Source organism: Schistocerca cancellata, chromosome 1 (genome assembly GCF_023864275.1).
Source record: "Schistocerca cancellata isolate TAMUIC-IGC-003103 chromosome 1, iqSchCanc2.1, whole genome shotgun sequence".
Lineage (NCBI taxonomy): Eukaryota > Metazoa > Arthropoda > Insecta > Orthoptera > Acrididae > Schistocerca > Schistocerca cancellata.
In genome coordinates this window covers 679,727,590-679,747,506 of record NC_064626.1, presented here as the reverse complement: position 1 = coordinate 679,747,506, position 19,917 = coordinate 679,727,590, and the positions used below count along the sequence as shown (strand labels likewise).

Below are 19,917 nucleotides of genomic sequence, written 5' to 3'. Positions count from 1 at the left end.
TTTTTCTTCTCACAATGTTTGGACACTACAGACATTTTTTACCTTTTATTGTGACAGTTCATTGTTAGAAATATTTGAATTCCTTTCCTTCTTTTCTAACACTAAAAAGTCCACATTGGACAATATTATGAAAAGGAGAGATTCTACTCACCATAAAGGGAAGATGTTGAGTTGCAGACAGGCATAACAAAAAGACTGTTATACATTTAAGCTTTTAGCGAAAAGACCTTTTTCTGAAGTAGAAAACAGACACACATTCATGCAAGCACAACCCACACACACGTGATCACTGTCTCCATCTGCTGTAGATGGACTGTGGACTGCAACTTTGCCTGATGGGAGCAGTAATTTGGCATGGGGGTGGGATGAGGAGGAGGTGTGGGATAGGGAGGGGCTGACACAACAGGGAGATGGGGGAGAAGGTGTACCACTGCTTATGGGAGCATGCAGGGACATGTTGAGGACAGTGTGGGGCTGTTAGGTGAAGTTGGGAGGTTAAGGTTTTTTTTTTTTTTTTTTTGGTGGAATAAAAGGCTGTGTAGTGCTGGAGTGGAAGCTGGAAAGGAGATAGGTGTAGGACAGTGACTTGCGGAGGATGAGGCCAAGGGGACTAAAAAAACATAGGACATACTGCAAGGAGAGTTCCCTTCAGCACAGCTCAAAGAAGCTGGTGTTGGTAGGAAGGACACAGATTGCGTAGGCTTTAAATCAGTCATTGAAGTGAAGCACATCATGTTCAGCAATTGTGTGGTCCAACCATCTCTCAGCCACAGTTTGTCAGTGGCCATTCATGCAGACAGACAGTTGTTAGTTCTCATGCCCACATAGAAAGCAGCATAGTTGTTGCAGTTTAGTTTGTAGATAACATGTCTGCTATCACAGGTGGCCCTAGCTTTGATGGGATAAAAGATGCCTACGTAATGGAGTATGTGGTGATGGGAGGATGTGTGGAACAGGGCTTGCATCTTGTCTATTCACCCTTCCCCTCCACATTGGTATCTCAACACCTACCCAACCTATGCAGCATCCTTGACCACCTGTGCTTAGCCCCTTGCCTCATGTTGCATATCCCTGCAATAGACCTTGGCGCAAGACATATCCCATACATCTTCCTGTTTCCACCTACACTGGCCCTGACACAGGCATCTCCTACCCCATCAAAGGCAGGACCACCTGCAAAGGTAACCATGTGATCTAGCAATTTAGCTGCAACCCCTGTGTCGGATTCTGTGTGACAACTAACAAGCTGTCTGTCCACATGAATTGTTACTGCTAAACTATTGCATGGAGGCAGCTGGATCACTCATTTGCAATGCGTGCCACCGAACATGATGTGCTTGACTTTAACGACCATTTTCACAGCCTGTGTCATTTGAATTCTTCCCAGCATCGGCAGGTTTCTGGACTGCACAGGGACAAAATCTCCCTGCAACATATCCTTTGTTCCCCACCCCCCTCCCCTCCCCCTTCCCACCTCTACCTCAACCTTTGCTAGTCCCTGTCCTCTGTGTACCTATCTCCTTCCCTGTCCCCACTCCAGTACTACATATGACTTCTATACCACCAATTACCCCACATAGCGCTTCCTACTTTTCCTCTCTCTGACACCCCTAACACTTGCTCCCAAGCACAGCCTCCTGTTACTGCATGTAGCAGCCCTATACTGTCCCCACCATGTCCGTGATGCTTCCACAGGCAACACTACACTGCCATCTCTCCTCCTCCTTGCCTCTCAGCGCTTCCGTACCACCACAACCCACCCTAGCAAACACTCAGACAAAGTCAAAGTTGTTCCTCAGTGCCCAAAGATGACAGTGGCCACATCAATGTAAGTTGTGTTTGTGTCAGTTTGTGTGTTTTTCTACATCTGATGAAGGGTTTTGTCCAATAGCTGAATATATTGTGTTCTTTTTCATTGTGCCTGTCTGCAACTAGTGCCTCCTCTATGTGGTGAGTTGCAATCTAGTTTTTCCCATTGTTATTCTTCCATCCCAGATTTTTCACTTTTTCACATATAGAACAGTGTCATTAAAAAACCAGTGATATCATCATACTGTAATTCCACTGTTAGTATCTAATACATTCTGTGTTCAGTTCAGTTATAGTATCATTGAAGCAAATAATTCATGTGTGTATTGCAGTTAGATTGTCTGTTATGTTCATAATAATTTATCATGATCTGTATCCTTGGCCTTTATTTTAAAAGATAATTCATACTATTGGTGACTTTGATGTAATAATTAAAGACAGTGTTATGGTAAGCCACAATCATAATTAATGAAGTGAATGGAAAGTGTTTATATGATAAATTACTGTGTGCAGGTTTGTGCATTATTATCATGTAACTGAGGGAACCAAACAGGGCTTGGTAAAATTTGATATGGTGACAGCAAACACGCAACTCACACGTGCATGACCATTGTCTCTGGTTGCAGTGGCCAGTGTTAGTGGTCAAATGTATGCGAGTTGTGCTTGTGTGAATGTGTGTGTTTCCTACTTCAGAAGAAGGCCTTCTGGCCGAAAGCTAAAATATATAATACTCTTTTCATTGTGACTATTTGTGACTCTTCTGTTTGGTGAGTAGCAATCTGTCCTTCTCATAAAATTGTTGTAATTTGTCCTGGTCTTCCACTGTTCGATTTAGGACAATGTAGCTACACCACCATGTGCAGATAAATACAGTATCATCACATATTCTGTCATCTGGCACTTGTCATAGTATTGATTAAATTTGCATTAAGAGGAGCTCAATGATCACATATCATTGTAGCTGCTACTGTGCCTCAAGACACAATGACATCCTAAAAAATGTCTGGCTCTCAAGCCTACCAGGTATACAGAGAAAGTTCTTGCAGCATGTGCTAGTGGGCTCAAATTCATTGCACAGGCTGTGGGTGGTATTATAGAAATTTGTTGTTCAAATGTGTCATTGTTGCTTTTGTAAAAGTAATGAGAGCATAACTGTGGGCCAAGTGCAGATAATTGACACTGATGAAGTAAATAGTGACCTGCAAGTGAAGTGTTCCAAATTCCCCTTGCAATGACACCACTCCACAAGCAGAATATGACATAGAACTGTACACATATGTACCTGCTGATGTCAAGAAGTGAACACTGATGACGGATGATTCCAAACAAGACAACTGTCCTTTGAGGTTTTGGAATTGTAGCAAGATGTCGACGTATTTTGACTGCAGTCTCAAAACATCATGGAATACTAATTACTCTGACAAAATTCAAGGATCACAGATGACAGTTATCAATCTCTCATAACAGAGCACATGAAAGAGGCATAGTTTTTGATTGACAAAGGTGGAAACATGTCTGTCTAGTCTTCTCCTGTCTCCATTGACTTAAAGCTCATTGTAGCTAAATGTAAGCCTCAAACTGATTGGTTATCAAGATCACATCTTACCTGAGAGTAAAAACCCCCACCCCTTTGGTAAAAAAATGTTTTGCTCATAAAGACTGCAAATTCTTTTTTCTATAACATGTAACTTGTCAAATAAAAGCTATTAGTTTTTGTAATTGAACTCAGATTGATGTGCCTGTACTGCAAAACCACTATTTTGAATACGGTATGTAGTTGTTGAGATCATTAGGTGATTTTCCTTGTGGAAGGTTGTGAGTACTGGTTGACTGCAGTCAAATGTTTTTCACCTCTAACCCTCCCCAGGAAGAGACCAAAGATTGCTTTTACTGATACAGAATTTGGTGTACTACTATGCTTCACAATAAGCAAAGACAGATAGTTTTAGTGCCATCGTTTCAAAGCTTTTGGAAGATTACTTAGTATGAACAGGGTTTGAATGATGGGCCACTGCCAATTACCAAAAGAGTTTATTGGAATATCTCCACCTCAATTAAAGGTATCCTTAGGTGCACTGCCTCTGACCACTCTTTAGAAAAATCTACTAAGTGCCTCTCTCTGAGTTCACAAAGTTCTCTTAAACGAAACCTCAGAAGCAACTGTGTCAACAGACAGAACTATGCTTTTTCCAAGAAATTTTCTTCATTACATGAAATGATTAGATTGAAGCATTGTTAAATGCGGACTACACTTTGCAAATATATTTTCTATATTGGTATATATGGAACCCTCATCTTCATGATATGGACCCAGGAACACGACACCCTATCCACATTCCTTCACAACCTCAACACCTTCTCTCGCATCTGCTTTACCTGGGCGTCCTGTACCTAACGCACCACCTTCCTTGACCTGCACCTCCCTGATGACTTCATCCACACTTCTGTCCATTATAAACTCACTAACCTGCATTTCACTAGCTGCCATCCCTTCCACACCAAAAAATCTCTCCCTTACAGCATATTCACCAATGGGCAACATATTTGCAGTGACAAGAATTCCCTTGCCCAGTATGCCGAAGGCCTCATGAAGGCTACATGTCCTTTGCCAGTTCCTTCATTATCTCTCATCCTGCATTCAAATGTGGGACATCCTACCCAAGGTCCTTCCCACCCTTCCTAAAGCGCTGTTCTGTCACCCAGCCAACCTACACAATATCCTACTCCATCCCTATGCTGCTCCCACTCCCAACTCCTTGTCACAGGGATCATATTCCTGTGGCAGACCAAGGTGCAAACCTGCTCAATCCACCCACCCAGCACCTCTTACTCCACTCTTGTCATAGGCTTATCATACTCCATCAGAAGTTGGGCCATCTGTCAAAGCATCCATGCCATATACCAACTCTGCTGCAAATGCTGCACAGCTTTTAATGTCAATATGATTGCCAACCAGCTGTCCATGAGGATGAATGGCTACCACTAAAATGTGGCCAAGAACAAAGTTGACCAACTGGCAACACAACATGCAACTGAGTACTTCATGCTCAAGCTCGATGCCTGCTTTGTAATCTGAGCCGTCTGGATCCTTCCCTCCACCACCAGCTTGTCTGAATTATGCAGGTGGGAGTTACCTTTATAATACCACCTCCGCTCCTGTAATCATCCTGGCCTCGATCTCAGGTAACGTACTGTCCCTACACCATCCACCCAATTGCCCTTTCCCCCATCCTTTCACTCCCCCCCTTCCCACTCCCCAGTTTCACATCCTCACATTGCCTTCCTGCTGTGCTCCCCACTGACTCCTACAATCATGCTTTACGTGCCTAATCAGACTGTCTGCGTTCTTCCAAGTTGCTAGCCACCTGACCCCAGTCCCTTTCCCTGCCCCCCCCCCCCCACTTCCTTTTCTCTCTACCCCACCCTCCCAACACTGCCCCCACTGTGACCAGTTCACCTGCTGAAATGTGTGTGGTTCTCTGTGTGTATTTTATGGTAGCTCATCAAAGGATAACTCTGAAAGCTAGCAAGTTTTCTTTCTTTCGCGTGTGCCTGTCAATGACTCAGTGCTTCTGTTTTTCAATGAGTGAGCTTCAATCCAAAAGTGTTATGTGTGCTCCATCAATAGACTAAAACCACCTTTAATGACAGCCAAACCTATGGTCTGTAATATAGTGTGTAATGGGTTAAAGAGTGAGAAAACGACATTATCACTTATACTGAGATCTAGGTAAGACTAAGGCCACAATAGACAAGACTGCAATTCCAAAGCATGGTGCTATAGTTGCTTACTTTCTGTGGAGGTTATTTTTGGTGTTATTCAAAATAACATTGATGTTAATAGGAAGTAGTGAACCCAGTACACTTTGTAGTGTACCAAGTCAATATCTTTCAGAAAATAATATTATTGTAATGAATGATTGATATATGTCAGTGTAAAGTGATCGAACCTTTTTGTCAATTCTTGTGGTATGTTACATAGCTGTGGCTCTGCAAATAATAGTTAGTTTACAACACACAGCCGGCAGTTGTTATTTCTACATATTTAGGCATATATTTACAACACAATAAAAGGTTATTAAATTAGCCAGACACATTTGACTTCATTCATTCTAAACATCTTTAGTGGCAATTTTCTGTGATGATTGGGCATGTCAGCGCAAGATATGTTTGTGGGTTTGTGGTCTGCTTCTGTAGATTGTTTTTGTAACACTTCCACTCTCACTTCACACTTCTGTAATTTCGTCAGTATATGTATTTATTTTCTGTTATGTAGAACAGAAGTTTGTAAGATGGCCTGTAAGTACAGTCAGATCACAAATGCAGTAATATACAGTATTTATTTATACATCTACAATACAACAGTAGCACAAAGTTCATGTGAAATGATGCTCTTGTGTGAAGACATAGTAATATTGGTGGCTTTCCAGAGTTACAAGTCCTGGTGTGAGCCGAGGAGGAAACATGGTGACTGGAGGGAGAACAGTGGCTAAATCACGTCTTCTACCAGCTGTTCCAAATCCCAGATTCGATTTAGCATTCCAGCTGGACCAACCAGAACAGATTCCTAGACATGCTGTTCTGTTATTTGAAGTGAGAGGAACAGGCAAGGAGCTTATAGGAGCACGGAGGGTCACTCTTCAAGATCTGCTTTCAGGTAAGTTAATTTCAGTGAGACTTCAGTTTCACTTTGTAAGAAACTACACCAATTTTTTTTAAAGTCTGCTACCATTTTTTCCAGCACTATAGCAATCCTTGATCAAATGTGTGAAATGAGTATGGAAGAGGCAATAGTAGGGAGGAGTCAGAGGAAGCATAGTCCATTGGTTAAGAAGAGGAAGGGGCTGAAGGGGAAGGGGATAGGAACGCAGCACTGGAGAATACTTGCACAGCTGCAGACAGTAGTAACTACCTAATGCAAATGGGAATTAGCAGGGTGAGAGGACAATGGGTGCGGTAGGTTGTACACAGACTACCAAGGAAACAGTGCGGGTTAGTTCAGTAAAGTTGGGTTCAGAGAGAAACTAAAGGCTGAAGGGGTCCTGTTGTCAACAAAAAGTTATTTTGGCCTCATTATTAGTTTTTATGTTTTTGGGAAGTTTATGATAAAGTTTAACTCCAGTGTAAAAAGTACCATCTTTGCACAGAAATGTGTTGATTTGGGTCACGAGTAAATTTTTATTTTGTATGATCATGAATACCACTGTGTTACTGCAATGTACTGTCCTTATCTATTACATTTATTTTAAAATATAAGGGTTTCCATAATGTAGGGACATGATAAAGGAGGAATGCTAGATCTTGAACAGAGCACTAAATGAGTGTCTGTTTTTGCATCCAAACATGATTCTTATGGCCCTTTTTGGTGTTTGAAAGCAATAATAGCTGCTTTAGTTTTCCCACAAAATGTGATCTCAAATTTTAAGGTGACAATGAAAGTAGGTATTACATGCACACTTCACTGTTTTCTAATTACCGCAGGATTTTAGTGAACAAAGAATGTAGCATGTCTTGCTCAATTTTGTGTTTAGATATTCTGTATACTTATTCTGTTTAATATTGCTTTCTGGGCATAATCCTAAGAATTTGGTTTTGTTAACAAAACTATTCCACCTGGTGTGCAAGATTATGAGCCAGGTGAAATGTCTTGAGGCTTCAAGAGGAATTAAAATTCCAAAGAAAGCAGCTGGTGACAGTTGTGAATATTACTGAACTATCAGTTTAATAAGTCATAGTTGCAAAATACTAACACAACAGAGAAACATGGGCACATAAAAAACAGTATTGACTCTATGATTTATCTTAGAACATAGGCTAACGAAAGGCAAACCTACATATATAGCTTTTGTAGATTTGGAAAAAAGCCCTTGACAGTGTCAACTGGAATACACTCTTTGAAATTCTGAAGATAGAAGGAGTAAAATTCAGCAAACCAAAAGGTTTTATAAATGATGTAAATAATGAAAAACTGCACCAGTTACTTATTTTTCTGTGTTTAGCACAACACGTTTTTGATGTGATTTGTACCTCTCTTGTACTGTAATTGTGTTTTTGAGGTTATACTACAATCAGAAAATTGGAGAAATGTAACTTGGAATACTTTTTATAAACTAAGCTTAGAGATAGTACTTTTGTTTTTCTATTTACAAGTATTGTGACACTTCCATTACACGGAAAATCACACATGCAAACAGCACAAAAAATATTTATGCAAACAAATGCACTTAAAAATGAGAATTAATTCTCGAAACACATTGTGCTAAGAACGAAAAAATAAATAACTGCTGCAGTTTTTCTTTCTTTAAATCATGACTGACTCAGTTACAGTTTTTCCAGAAACATACTGAGTGAAATTAAGTCATCAGTGCGTAGCCAGGCAATGAAAGTATATGCAAGTTCAAAAACACAGAAATGTAAGTTTTCAAAACAATTACACACATGAAATTCAGCAAGCAGTGTCAGCAGTTGGGTCTGATTCCAAACTACATTAACGTTAATCTAGAATGGTACGAAGATTTTGAAGTGAAAAATGGAACCAGTATGATTAAATACAGAAATAATGCTCTTACACAAGAAGAAAAGCATTCCAAATGGACAACTTTTGGACATACATTTACGAATAGGAAATAGAATGGACCCTAATATGTGGAACCTTTTAGGGAGAAAATTCATGACATAGTTTTGAGGAGTGCCTTAAGATCTGTAACACACAGTATGAAACTGAACAGTCTGAAATCCAAACAATATGAGAATATTAAAGAGGGAACACAGTTAAAAAGCCACACATTATGCAGCAGAGTAGTGAACAACACATAGTATTCAATGACAGAGAGTTAAACCTGTTAAACAAAGGTTTAAAAGATAGTGCAAAACAAAGCCTTTGAGAGAGTACATTGAAACAGTTCATAGTGGCAATAGACAATGCAACAGATATTGTAAAACTAAACAGCAATGAAAAATGTGCCATAGGTCACAACCTAAATAAAGTCCTAGAGAAGGAAGTAGTGAGATATTAAGATAACCATAGACACATACAAAATGATTCAAAAACAGTAGAGAAAATCAGGAAATAAACACAATAGCAGGTAAAAGCCACACAATTGTCATTATGGAAGAAATTGTGTACATTGAAAAAGTTCATAAATATTTCACAGAAAACAACATAGAACAACTAAACAAAGATCCAACAACACAAACCCATAGCAAAATCAAAGGACAGTTACAGAACACACATTTCTTACTGATGGAACATGAGAAGAAATACATTACCTGTATGAGCCTTAAAACCCTCATATTAAGATCCCAGCCTAAACTACACAAAGGAGGATATCTGATGATACCCTTAGTTAACAGCTTGAACAGTCATGTACACTAAATATCCACAAACTCAGTCAGTATCTTAAAAAAAAAGTCACATATGAAACAACGTATACTGCAAAGAACAATATTCCACTATTCACTGCAGTAAAGTAAATAAACATTCTAGATGGTGCCTATTGTCTATCACTAGACTTCACACACCTATATTCCAATAGCCCTATTGAAGTGCCTCTTGCAGTAAGAATGAACAACTCACTAAAGCACAAAAAGTGTTCACAAGCTGAATTTATAGTGTTACTAGAACTAATCCTCAGCTACAGTTACTTTGTATTCAGTGGTAATGTTTATCAGCAACAAGATGGGCTAGCTATAGGTTCATCCACATCTGGCTCAATAGCAGATGCAAGATCTGTCCCATACATCTTCCTACCAGCAGCTACTCCATTCCGGTCACAAAATCATCTATCCCATCAAGGGCAGGGCTCCCTTTGAAACCAGTCATGTGATCTACAAGTTAATCTGCAACCAGCAAGCTGTCTGTCCACATGAATGGCCATCAACAAACTGTGGCCAAGAAACAAGTGGACAACCCTGCCAGTGAGCACACTGCCAAACCTTGAACAGAAAAATTAGGCAGCCAGGAAACCTGCTTACAACACATGATGTACTGCAAAAGATAGGTAGGTGATACCTTAATTTTAGTTAAAGGCAACACCGATAACATCATAAATTTGCCTGTCGACATACACAAGAAAATGAATTTTACAGCTGAATACTGAAAAAACTTTTTATGAAAAGGAAAGTTACTACTCGCCATATAGCTGAGATGCTTAGTCGCTGATAGGCAGAACAAAAAGACTCACAAATAAAGCTTTCAGCCAGTAAGGCCTTCGTCAGAAATAGATGACACACTCACACACACTCACACAAACAACTCACACACACATCGCTGCAGTCTCGGGCAACTAAAGCCAAACTATGAGCATCAGCAACAGTGCGTGATGGGAGTGGCGACTGGGTGAGGGTAAGGGAGAAGCCTGGGGCTAGGAGGGGGAAGGATAGTAGGCTAGGGGTGGTGGACAGTGAAGTGCTTCTGGGGGGCACAAAGGGATGAGAGAGTGTAGGGCAACTGTCTGCAGTCGGGAGGTTAGACGGAGGGCAGGGGAGCGGTGAGGGGAAAGGGGGGGGGGGGGGGGTTTGCAGAAAAAGAGAGAAGTAAAAAGATTGGGTGCGATAGTGGAATGAGAGCTGTGTAGTGGTGGAATGTGAACAGGGAAGGGGCTGGATGGGTGAAGACAAAGACTAACGAAGGTTGAGGCCAGGAGGGTTACGCAAACATAGGATGTATTGCAGGGAAAGTTCACACCTGCGCAATTCAGAAAGGCTGGTGTTGGTGGGAAAGATCCATATGGTACAGACTAAGAAGCAGTCATTGAAATGAAGGATGTCAGGTTTGGCAGTGTGCTCACCGACAAGGTTGTCCCCTTGTTTCTTGGCCACAGTTTGTTGATGGCCATTCATGCGGACAGACAGCTTGTTGGTTGCAGCTTAACTTGTAGATCACATGGCTGGTTTCACAGGGAGCCCTGCCTTTGATGAGATAGATGATTTTGTGACCAGAATGTATGAGACAGATCTTGCATCTAGATCTATTACAGGGGTATCAGCCATGAGGTAAGGGGTTGAGAGCAGGGGTCCTGAAGGGAGGGATGATTATATTGTGTAGGTGGGGGGGCAGGGAGGGGGGGAGGGGAAGGATAGTGGCAGGACATTTCTCATTTCTAAGCACAATGAGAGGTAGTTGTAACCTTCTTGGAGAATGTAATTCAGTTCCTCCAGTCCTGAGTGGTACTTAGTTACAAGGGGAATGTTCCTCTGTGGCCGGACAGTGTGACTTTGGGAGCTGGTGGAACACAGGAAAGATAAGGCACAGGAGATTTGTGTTTGTACAAGGTTGGGAGGATAATTATGGTCTGTGAAGGCTTCATTGAGATGCTCAGTATATTTTGAGAGGGATCGCTCGTCACTGCAGATACGACGACCACGGGTGGCTAGGCTGTGTGGAAGTGACTTTGTGGTATGGAACGAGTGCCAGCTGTCAAAGTGGAGATATTGCTGGTGGTTAGTAGGTTTGATATGGACGAAGGTCAACATCTAGGAAGGTGGCTTGTTGGGTTGAGTAGGACCAGGCGAAACAAATGGTGGAGAACTTGTTGAGGTTAGGGAGCAATTTGGATAGAATGTCCTCACCCTCAATCCAGATCACAAAGATGCCATCAGTGAATCTGAACCTGGTGAGGGATTTAGGATTCTGGGTATTTAGGAAGGATTCCTCTAGATGGCCCATGAATAAGTTGGTATAGGATGGTGCCATGCAGGTGCCCATAGCCATACCCCAGATTTGTTTGTAGGTAATGCCTTCAAAGGAGAAGTAATTTTGGGTGAGGATGTAGTTGGTCATGGCGACTGGCTAAGGAGGTTGTTGGTTTTGAATCCATCGGGTGTTGGGAAAGAAGGTGTTCAATAGCGGTAAGGCCATGAGCATTAGAGATGTTAGTGTAAAGGGAGGTGGCATCAATAGTGACAAGCAGGGCACCATGTGGTAAAGGGGCAGGAACTGTGGAGAGCCAGTGGAAGAAATGGTTGGTATCATTTATATAGGAGGGTAGGTTCTGGGTAAGAGAAAGAAGGACAGACATTGAGTACAGTGATGCATTAGAAAATAGTAACAAAGGAACCCCCCCCCCCCCCCCCCCATGAACCATGGACCTTGCCGTTCGTGGGGAGGCTTGCATGCCTCAGCGATTCTGATGGACGTACTGTACGTGCAACCAAAATGGAGGGGTATCTGTTGAGAGGCCAGACAAATGCTGGTCTACAAGAGCATAAATTCTCTCAGTGGGGGCACAGTGACTGCCCACAATGGGGCGTACTGGGCTGGGTTTATGGACTTTAGGGAGCACGTAAATGGTAGGGGTGCAGGAAGTGATAAGGGTGAGCAGAGAGATGAACTATGGGAAGAGGTTCTGGGATGGGCCTAAGGATTTGAGTAGTGACTGGAGATCCTGCTGGATTTCAGGAATGGGGTCACTGTGGCAAGGTTTGTAGGTAAATGTATCTGACAGCTGGTGGAGTCCTTCTGCCAGGTAATCCTTGCGGTTCAAAACAACAGTGGTGTAGCCTTTGTCCACAAGTAGGATTATAAGGTCAGGATCAGTTTTTACGTGGTAGACTGCAGTTCTTTCTGTGGATGTAAGATTAGTTTGCTTGTTAAGGGATTTGGGGAATGATGGTGAGGCAGGGTTTGAGATTAAGAAATTCTGGAAAGTTAACAGGGGGTGATTTGGGAGCTGTGGGGTGTATCACAGTTGCATGGAGGAGTGAACTGAGTTAGGCATTGTTCAAAATTGGTCTTTGGTTGAGTCTGATTGATGCGGTTGGTGGCAAAAAGTGTTCCCATTGTAGAGACTGAGAGAAGGACAGAAGGTCTTTAACAAGTCCTGCATGATTGAATTTGGGAGTGGGGTAAAAGGTGAGGCCTTTGGATAGGACTGAAGTTTCTGTGTGGCTAAGGCTTCTGGATGAAAGGCTCATGATGCGTTTCAGGTCTGCTTGGTTTCTGGATTCTTTGTGGTTGTGAGAGGGGTTTTCGAGGATAGGGTAAAAATAGTAAGTGTGCGAGACAGGGTTTGTCAGCTACGAGGGGACGTGAGGGAGGTTTGAAGGTTGTCATAGAAGTGGTGGATGGTGGTAAGTGGTATTCCAAGGCAGGAGTAGGAAATGAGCAGGATGGAGAGCTTTTTCAAGGGGCGTTGTGTGTGTTCCTCTAGTTCCTGGAGGGCAAGAATTTCAATGTATGTTATGGGTTCCAGGATTTTGGGATTGCACAGCAGGAGAATTTTGCGGATGGAGAGGAGGTACTCCAAGGAGGTTTGGGCTTGGTTGATATGATTTTGCAGGACTATGTTGGTGAAGGCTAAGGTTTGGCGGAATCTGAACAGGTGGAAGCCATTGTGTAAGGAGGGGTGGCAGCTGGAGATGGGTAATTTTAATGTAAGGCCATTTGGGGGAATTCCATGAGCCAAGCAACACTACAGGAACAGTATGTGGGACTATTTCTGGCTAGGGTTAAGGAAACCTCTCTGTATTGTTGCAGATGGAAGGAACAAGGATCCATAGTGGTGGGAAAAATTCGAAAAATTATGAAAAATTACATAAATAATGTAGAATTATGTCCGAAAAATATTGCAAAAGTACACCTAAATACATGTGAAAGATCACGAGAAGGATGAAATGGAAGCAAAAAGGGGAAATAATATGAAATCTGAGGGAGTTGATGATAGCAATAGGCGAAAACTCACTAAATATGGCATGAAGTTACAGTGAGATCAAAGTAAAGAAATGGAGAAAGAGTGGGGGGGGGGGGGGGGCTGGGGAGGGGTTCGTAGGACGAGATACAAGATCGTGTGGCACCAGAAAAGTGTGGCAAATAACATGCAAAAATATGGGACAGCGATACAGGGAGAGTAAGCAATTTGAGGATATAAAATTAATGATATCAATGGGAGTAATGTGGGACATAAGATGCTGTACCAACAAAGAGCGTAGTCTTGTAGCCATCTGTTGCATGTGGCCGGGATGGTGATACAGTGTGGCTCATAAGCAGAGCTTACAGTGTGATTTGTAAGGCAACAAGACAAACAGACGAAAGAAGAGAAAGAAGGACAGACATTGAGTACAGTGATGCATTAGAAAATAGTAACAAAGGAAACCCCCACATGAACCATGGACCTTGCCATTGGTGGGGAGGCTTGCATGCCTCAGCAATTCAGATGGACATACTGTAGGTGCAACCAAAATGGAGGGGTATCTGTTGAGAGGCCAGACAAACGCATGGTTCCTGAAGAGAGGCAGCAGCCTTTTCAGTAGTTGCAGGGGCGACAGTCTGGGTGATTGACTGATCTGGCCTTGTAACACTAACCAAAACGGCCTTGCTGTGCTGGTACTGTGAACGGCTGAAAGCAAGGGGAAACTACAGCCGTAATTTTACCCGAGGGCATGCAACTTTACTGCATGGTTAAATGATGATGGTGTCCTCTTGGGTAAAATATTCCAGATGTAAAATAGTCCCCCATTCGGATTTCCAGGTGGGGGCTACTCAAGAGGACGTCGTTATCAGGAGAAAGAAAACTGGCGTTCTATGGATCGGAGTGTGGAATGTCAGATCCCTTAATCGGGCAGGTAGGTTAGAAAACTTAAAAAGGGAAATGGATAGGTTAAAGTTAGATATAGTGGAATTAGTGAAGTTTGGTGACAGGAGGAACAAGACTTTTGTCTGGTGAATACAGGGTTGTAAATACAAAATCAAATAGGGGTAATGCAGGAGTAGGTTTAATAATGAATAAAAAAATGGGAGTGCGGGTAAGCTACTACAAACAGCATAATGAACGCCAAGATAGACAAGAAAGCCCACACCTACTAGAGTAGTACAAGTTTATATGCCAACTAGCTCTGCAGATGAAGAAGAAATTGATGAAATGTATGATGAGATAAAAGAAATTATTCAGGTAGTGAAGGGAAACGAAAATTTAATAGTCATGGGTGACTGGAATTCAAGAGTAGAAAGGGGAGAGAAGGAAACATAGTAGACGAATATGGATTGGGAGTAAGAAATGAAAGAGGAAGCTGTCTGGTAGAATTTTGCACAGAGCATAACTTAATCAAAGTTAACACTTAGTTCAAGAATCATAAAAGAAGGTTGTATACATGGAAGATTCCTGGAGATACTAGAAGGTATCAGATAGATTATATAATGGTAAGACAGAGATATAGGAACCAGGTTTTAAATTGTAAGACATTTCCAGGGGCAGATGTGGACTCTGACCACAATCTATTGGTTATGAACTGTAGATTAAAACTGAAGAAACTGCAAAAAGGTGTGAATTTGAGAAGGTGAGACCTGGATAAACTGAAAGAACCAGAGGTTGTACAGAATTTCAGGGAGAGCATAAGGGAACAATTGACAGGAATGGGGGAAAGAAATACAGTAGCAGAAGAATGGGTAGCTCTGAGGGATGAAGTAGTGAAGGCAGCAGAGGATCAAGTAGGTAAAAAGACGAAGGCTAGTAGAAATCCTTGGGTAACAGAAGAAATATTGAATTTAATTGATGAAAGGAGAAAATATAAAAATGCAGTAAATGATGCAGGCAAAAAGGAATACAAATGTCTTAAAAATGAGATTGACAGGAAGTGCAAAATGGCTAAGCAGGGATGGCTAGAGGACAAATGTAAGGATGTAGAGGCTTATCTCACTAGGGGTAAGATAGATACTGCCTACAGGAAAATGAAAGAGACCTTTGGAGAAAAGAGAACCACTTGTATGAATATCAAGAGCTTAGATGGAAACCCAGTTCTAAGCAAAGAAGGGAAATCAGAAAGGTGGAAGGAGTATATAGGTGGTCTATACAAGTCCGATGTACTTGAGGACAATATTATGGAAATGGAAGAGGATGTAGATGAAGATGAAATAGGAGATACGATACTGCGTGAAGAGTTTGACAGAGCACTGAAAGACGCAAGTCGAAACAAGGCACCGGGAGTAGACCACATTCCATTAGAACTACTGGTGGCCTTGGGAGATCCAGTCCTGACAAAACTCTACCACCTGGTGAGGAAGATGTATGAGACAGGTGAAATACCCTCAGACTTCAAGAAGAATATAATAATTCCAATCCCAAAAAAGCAGGTATTGAGAAATGTGAAAATTACCGAACTATCAGTTTAATAAGTCACAGCTGCAAAATACTAACGCGAATTCTTTACAGACGAATGGAAAAACTGGTAGAAGCCGACCTCGGGGAAGATCAGATTGGATTCTGTAGAAATATTGGAACACGTGAGGCAATACTGACCTTACGACTAAGATAAGAAGAAAGATTAAGGAAAGGTAAACCTATGATTCTAGCATTTGTAGACTTAGAGAAACCTTTTGACAATGTTGACTGGAATATTCTCTTTCAAATTTTAAAGGTGGCAGGGGTAAAATACAGGGAGCGAAAGGCCATTTACAATTTGTACAGAAACCAGATGGCAGTTATAAGAGTCGAGAGACATGAAATGGAAGCAGTGGTTGGGAAGGGTATGAGACAGGGTTGTAGCCTGTCCCCGATGTTATTCAATCTGTACGTTGAGCAGACTGTAAAGGAAACAAAAGAAAAATTTGTAGTAGGTATTAAAATTCATGGAGAAGAAATAAAAACTTTGAGGTTCGCCGATGACATTGTAATTCTGTCAGAGACAGCAAAGAACTTGGAAGAGTAGTTGAACAGAATGGACAGTGTCTTGAAAGCAGGATATAAGATGAATATCAACAAAAGCAAAATGAGGATAATGGAATGTAGTCAAATTAAATTGGGTGATGCTGCGGGAATTAGATTAGGAAATGAGACACTTAAAGTAGTAAAGGAGTTTTGCTATTTGGGGAGCAAAATAACTGATGATGGTCGAAGTAGAGAGGATTTAAAATGTAGACTGGCAATGGCAAGGAGAGCGTTTCTGAAGAAGAGAAATTTGTTAACATCGAGTATAGATTTAAGTGTCAGGAAGTCATTTCTGAAAGTATTTGTATGGAGTGAAACATGGACAGGAAGAGAATACAAGCTTTCGAAATGTGGTGCTACAGAAGAATGCTTGAATATTAGATGGGTGGATCACATAAGTAATGAGGAGGTATTGAATAGAATTGGGGAGAAGAGGAGTTTGTGGCACAACTTGACAAGAAGAAGGGACTGGTTGGTAGGACATGTTCTGAGGCATCAAGGGATTACAAATTTAGCATTGGAGGGCAGTGTGGAGGGTAAAAATTGTAGAGGGAGACCAAGAGATGAATACACTAAGCAGATTCAGAAGGTGTAGGTTGCAGTAAGTACTGGGAGATGAAGAAGCTTGCACAGGATAGAGTAGCATGGAGAGCTGCATCAAACCAGTCTCGGGACTGAAGACCACAACAACAACAACAACAACAACAACAAAGGAAAACAGCACTGGGTTAGGATTGAAGAAAATCTGTCAGGCAGAAATCAAATTATGGAAAATCCAGAATGGAATGTAACAATATTATGAAAAGGAAAGTTGCCACTTGCCACACAGAGGAGATAATGAGTCACAGATAGGCACAACAAAAAGACTGTCACAAATAAAACTTTCCCAGTAAGGCCATCATCGAAAATAGACAAAACACACACACACACACACACACACACACACACACACACACACACTCCAACAAACACAACTCACACATGCGTGACAGTTGTCTCAGGCAAGTGCAGGAGCACAAGTGCATGATGGGAGTGGCGACTGGGTGGGTTAAAGAGGAGGCTGGGGCAAGGAGGAGTTGAGATAGTAGGATAGGGGTGGCGGGCAGTGAAGTACTGCTGGAGGGCAGCAGGGACGAAAGATTGTAGGGCACTTATATGCAGTCAGGAGGTTAGATGGAGAGCAGGGGAGAGCTGGGGAGGGTGGTGGGTGATGGAAAAGGAGAGATGTAAAAAGACTGAATGTGATAGTGGAACGAGTACTGTATAGTGCTGGAATGACAACAGGGAAGGGGCTGGATGAATGTGGACAATGACTAACGAAGGTTGAGGCCAGGAGGGTTACAGGAATGTAGGACATATTACAGGGAAAGTTCCCACCTGTGCAATTCAGAAAAGCTGATATTGGTGGGAAGGATCCATATGGTGCAGGCTGAAAAGCTGTCATTGAAATGAGGGATGTCATGTTTGGCAGTGACAATCACAGTTCAGTCACAAACATCACCTATCCCATCAAAGGCAGAGCTACTTTTGAAGCCAGTCATCTGATCTAGAAGCTAAGCTGCAGCCACTGTGCTGCATTCTATGTGGGTATGACAACCAACAAGCTGTCTGTCCGCATGAATGGCCACCAAGAAACCGTGGCCAAGAAACTAAACGACCAACCTGTTGCTGAGCACACTGCCAAACATGACATCCTTCATTTCAATGACTGCTTCGCAGCCTGTGCCATATGGATCCTTCCCACAAACACCAGCTTTTCTGAATTGCACAGGTGTGAACTTTCCCTGCAGTATATCCTATATTGCTGTAACCCTTCATTATTCATTATCCTCACCCATCCAGTCCCTTCCCTGTTGCTATTACAGCTCTCATTCCACTATCGCACCCAAAATTTTTCTTCTCTCGTTTTCTGCTACACCCCCCCCCCCCCCTCCCTCACGTCTCCCCTGCCCTCCATCTAACCTCCTGACTGCAGATAGCTGCCCTGCACTCCCTCATCCCTTTGCGCCCCCCAGCACCACTTTACTGTCCACCACCCCTACCCTACTATCCCTACCCTTTCCCGCTCCAGCCTCCTCCTTACCCCCACCGTCACGACTCCCATCGTGCACTGGCACTGCTGCTACTCATAGTGTGGCTTGAGCTGCCTGAGACTGCAGTCATCTGTGTGAGTTGTGTTTGCATGTGTGTGTGTGTGTGTGTATGTCTGTTGTCTATTTTTGACGAAGGTCTTACTAGCTGAAAGCTTTATTTGTGACATGTGACAGTCTTCTTATTGTGCCTATCTGCGACTCAGCATCTCCACCATATGGTGAGTAGCAACTTTCCTTTTCACAATATTGTTACATTCCATTCTGGATTTTCCATTGTTTGAAAAAAAAAATTGTTTCAGATTTGTGCATAAAAATCAAAACAACAGGCACAATTTCAAGATCTACAGAAAAAGGCTACTTCTTATTTCAGTAGAGAATATACCTTTTTCATTTAGTGTTTTTTTTTAACTGAAAGAAAAAAAAGTGATATTTCATGTTAGTTATTGTTTTATCACACATTTCCAACTTAGGGTTCACTACTAGGGTCAAGTGATATTAATAAGCATTCAAATAATCTGTTGCATAAAGATTTCAGTAGTGTATCCTAAGATTGGATCTTTGTCAGGGATTATTCCTGTGCAGAAATTAATCACTGGTAGTTTCCACATTACCATTCCATTGCAGCATCTTGTAACTACCATCTAAATCTGTTTTGCAAATGCCCGTTAATCGAATAGAAACTTTTGCTTCAGTCTTTAAATAGTAGCATGTAGCAATGTTCAAATAAGGTTCTCTGTTTCTGTTTCTTGTAAGAAAATCAATGTTAAAGTCTCCACAGATTATCAAATCACATTCCAATTTATTTACTGTGTAGCTCCAAACTCTCCTTCCAACCCTCTTAAGACCTCCATAATCCTCATGAGCTCAGTCTTTTGCACATATCACACACATGTCTGTACTCTGTTCCCACCAGATTCCTGCCCACCTTCCATAAATGTGACACACAACCACTAAGCCATGAATAAATTCGGTCTAAAATTTACCAGCATAATGCACAATCATTTCATAACAAGATCAGTGAAATTGATGTTCTCCTAAAGGGTATCTCAGTATTACAAACCTGAGCACTCACATAACCCTGCATTAATTCAACAGACAAAAATAGCTAAATTAATTTTGTCTTCCTTCTATTGAAGAAATAATAGCAACCATTGTGTAGTAGTGATTCCCAGAAAGGAAAGTATAGATTTTACTGCACTATCTGACTTAACTCGAACATATGTAGAAAAGGACTATGAGACTGCAGCTATAAAAATTATTAAGGTCAGTTTGGTATTGATGGAGTTTACTGATCACCGTCTGGGAATTTTTGACTTTTCTAAAATAGATTGGAATCGTTGCTTACAGTTCAGAGAAGAAGTTGACAGAAAATGGAA

At 41.7% G+C, this 19,917-nt stretch overlaps 1 protein-coding gene across 1 annotated transcript in view; it reads left to right on the top strand.

The window, feature by feature from the left end:
* The window catches only part of LOC126094274 (uncharacterized), a 285,093-nt gene that overhangs the window by 242,709 nt on the left and 22,467 nt on the right, over nucleotides 1-19,917 (top strand). Inside the window, exon 19 of the mRNA XM_049908787.1 lies at nucleotides 6,240-6,466. Coding sequence (XP_049764744.1) covers nucleotides 6,240-6,466 — 227 coding nt within the window. The remainder of the gene's footprint in view (nucleotides 1-6,239; nucleotides 6,467-19,917) is intronic.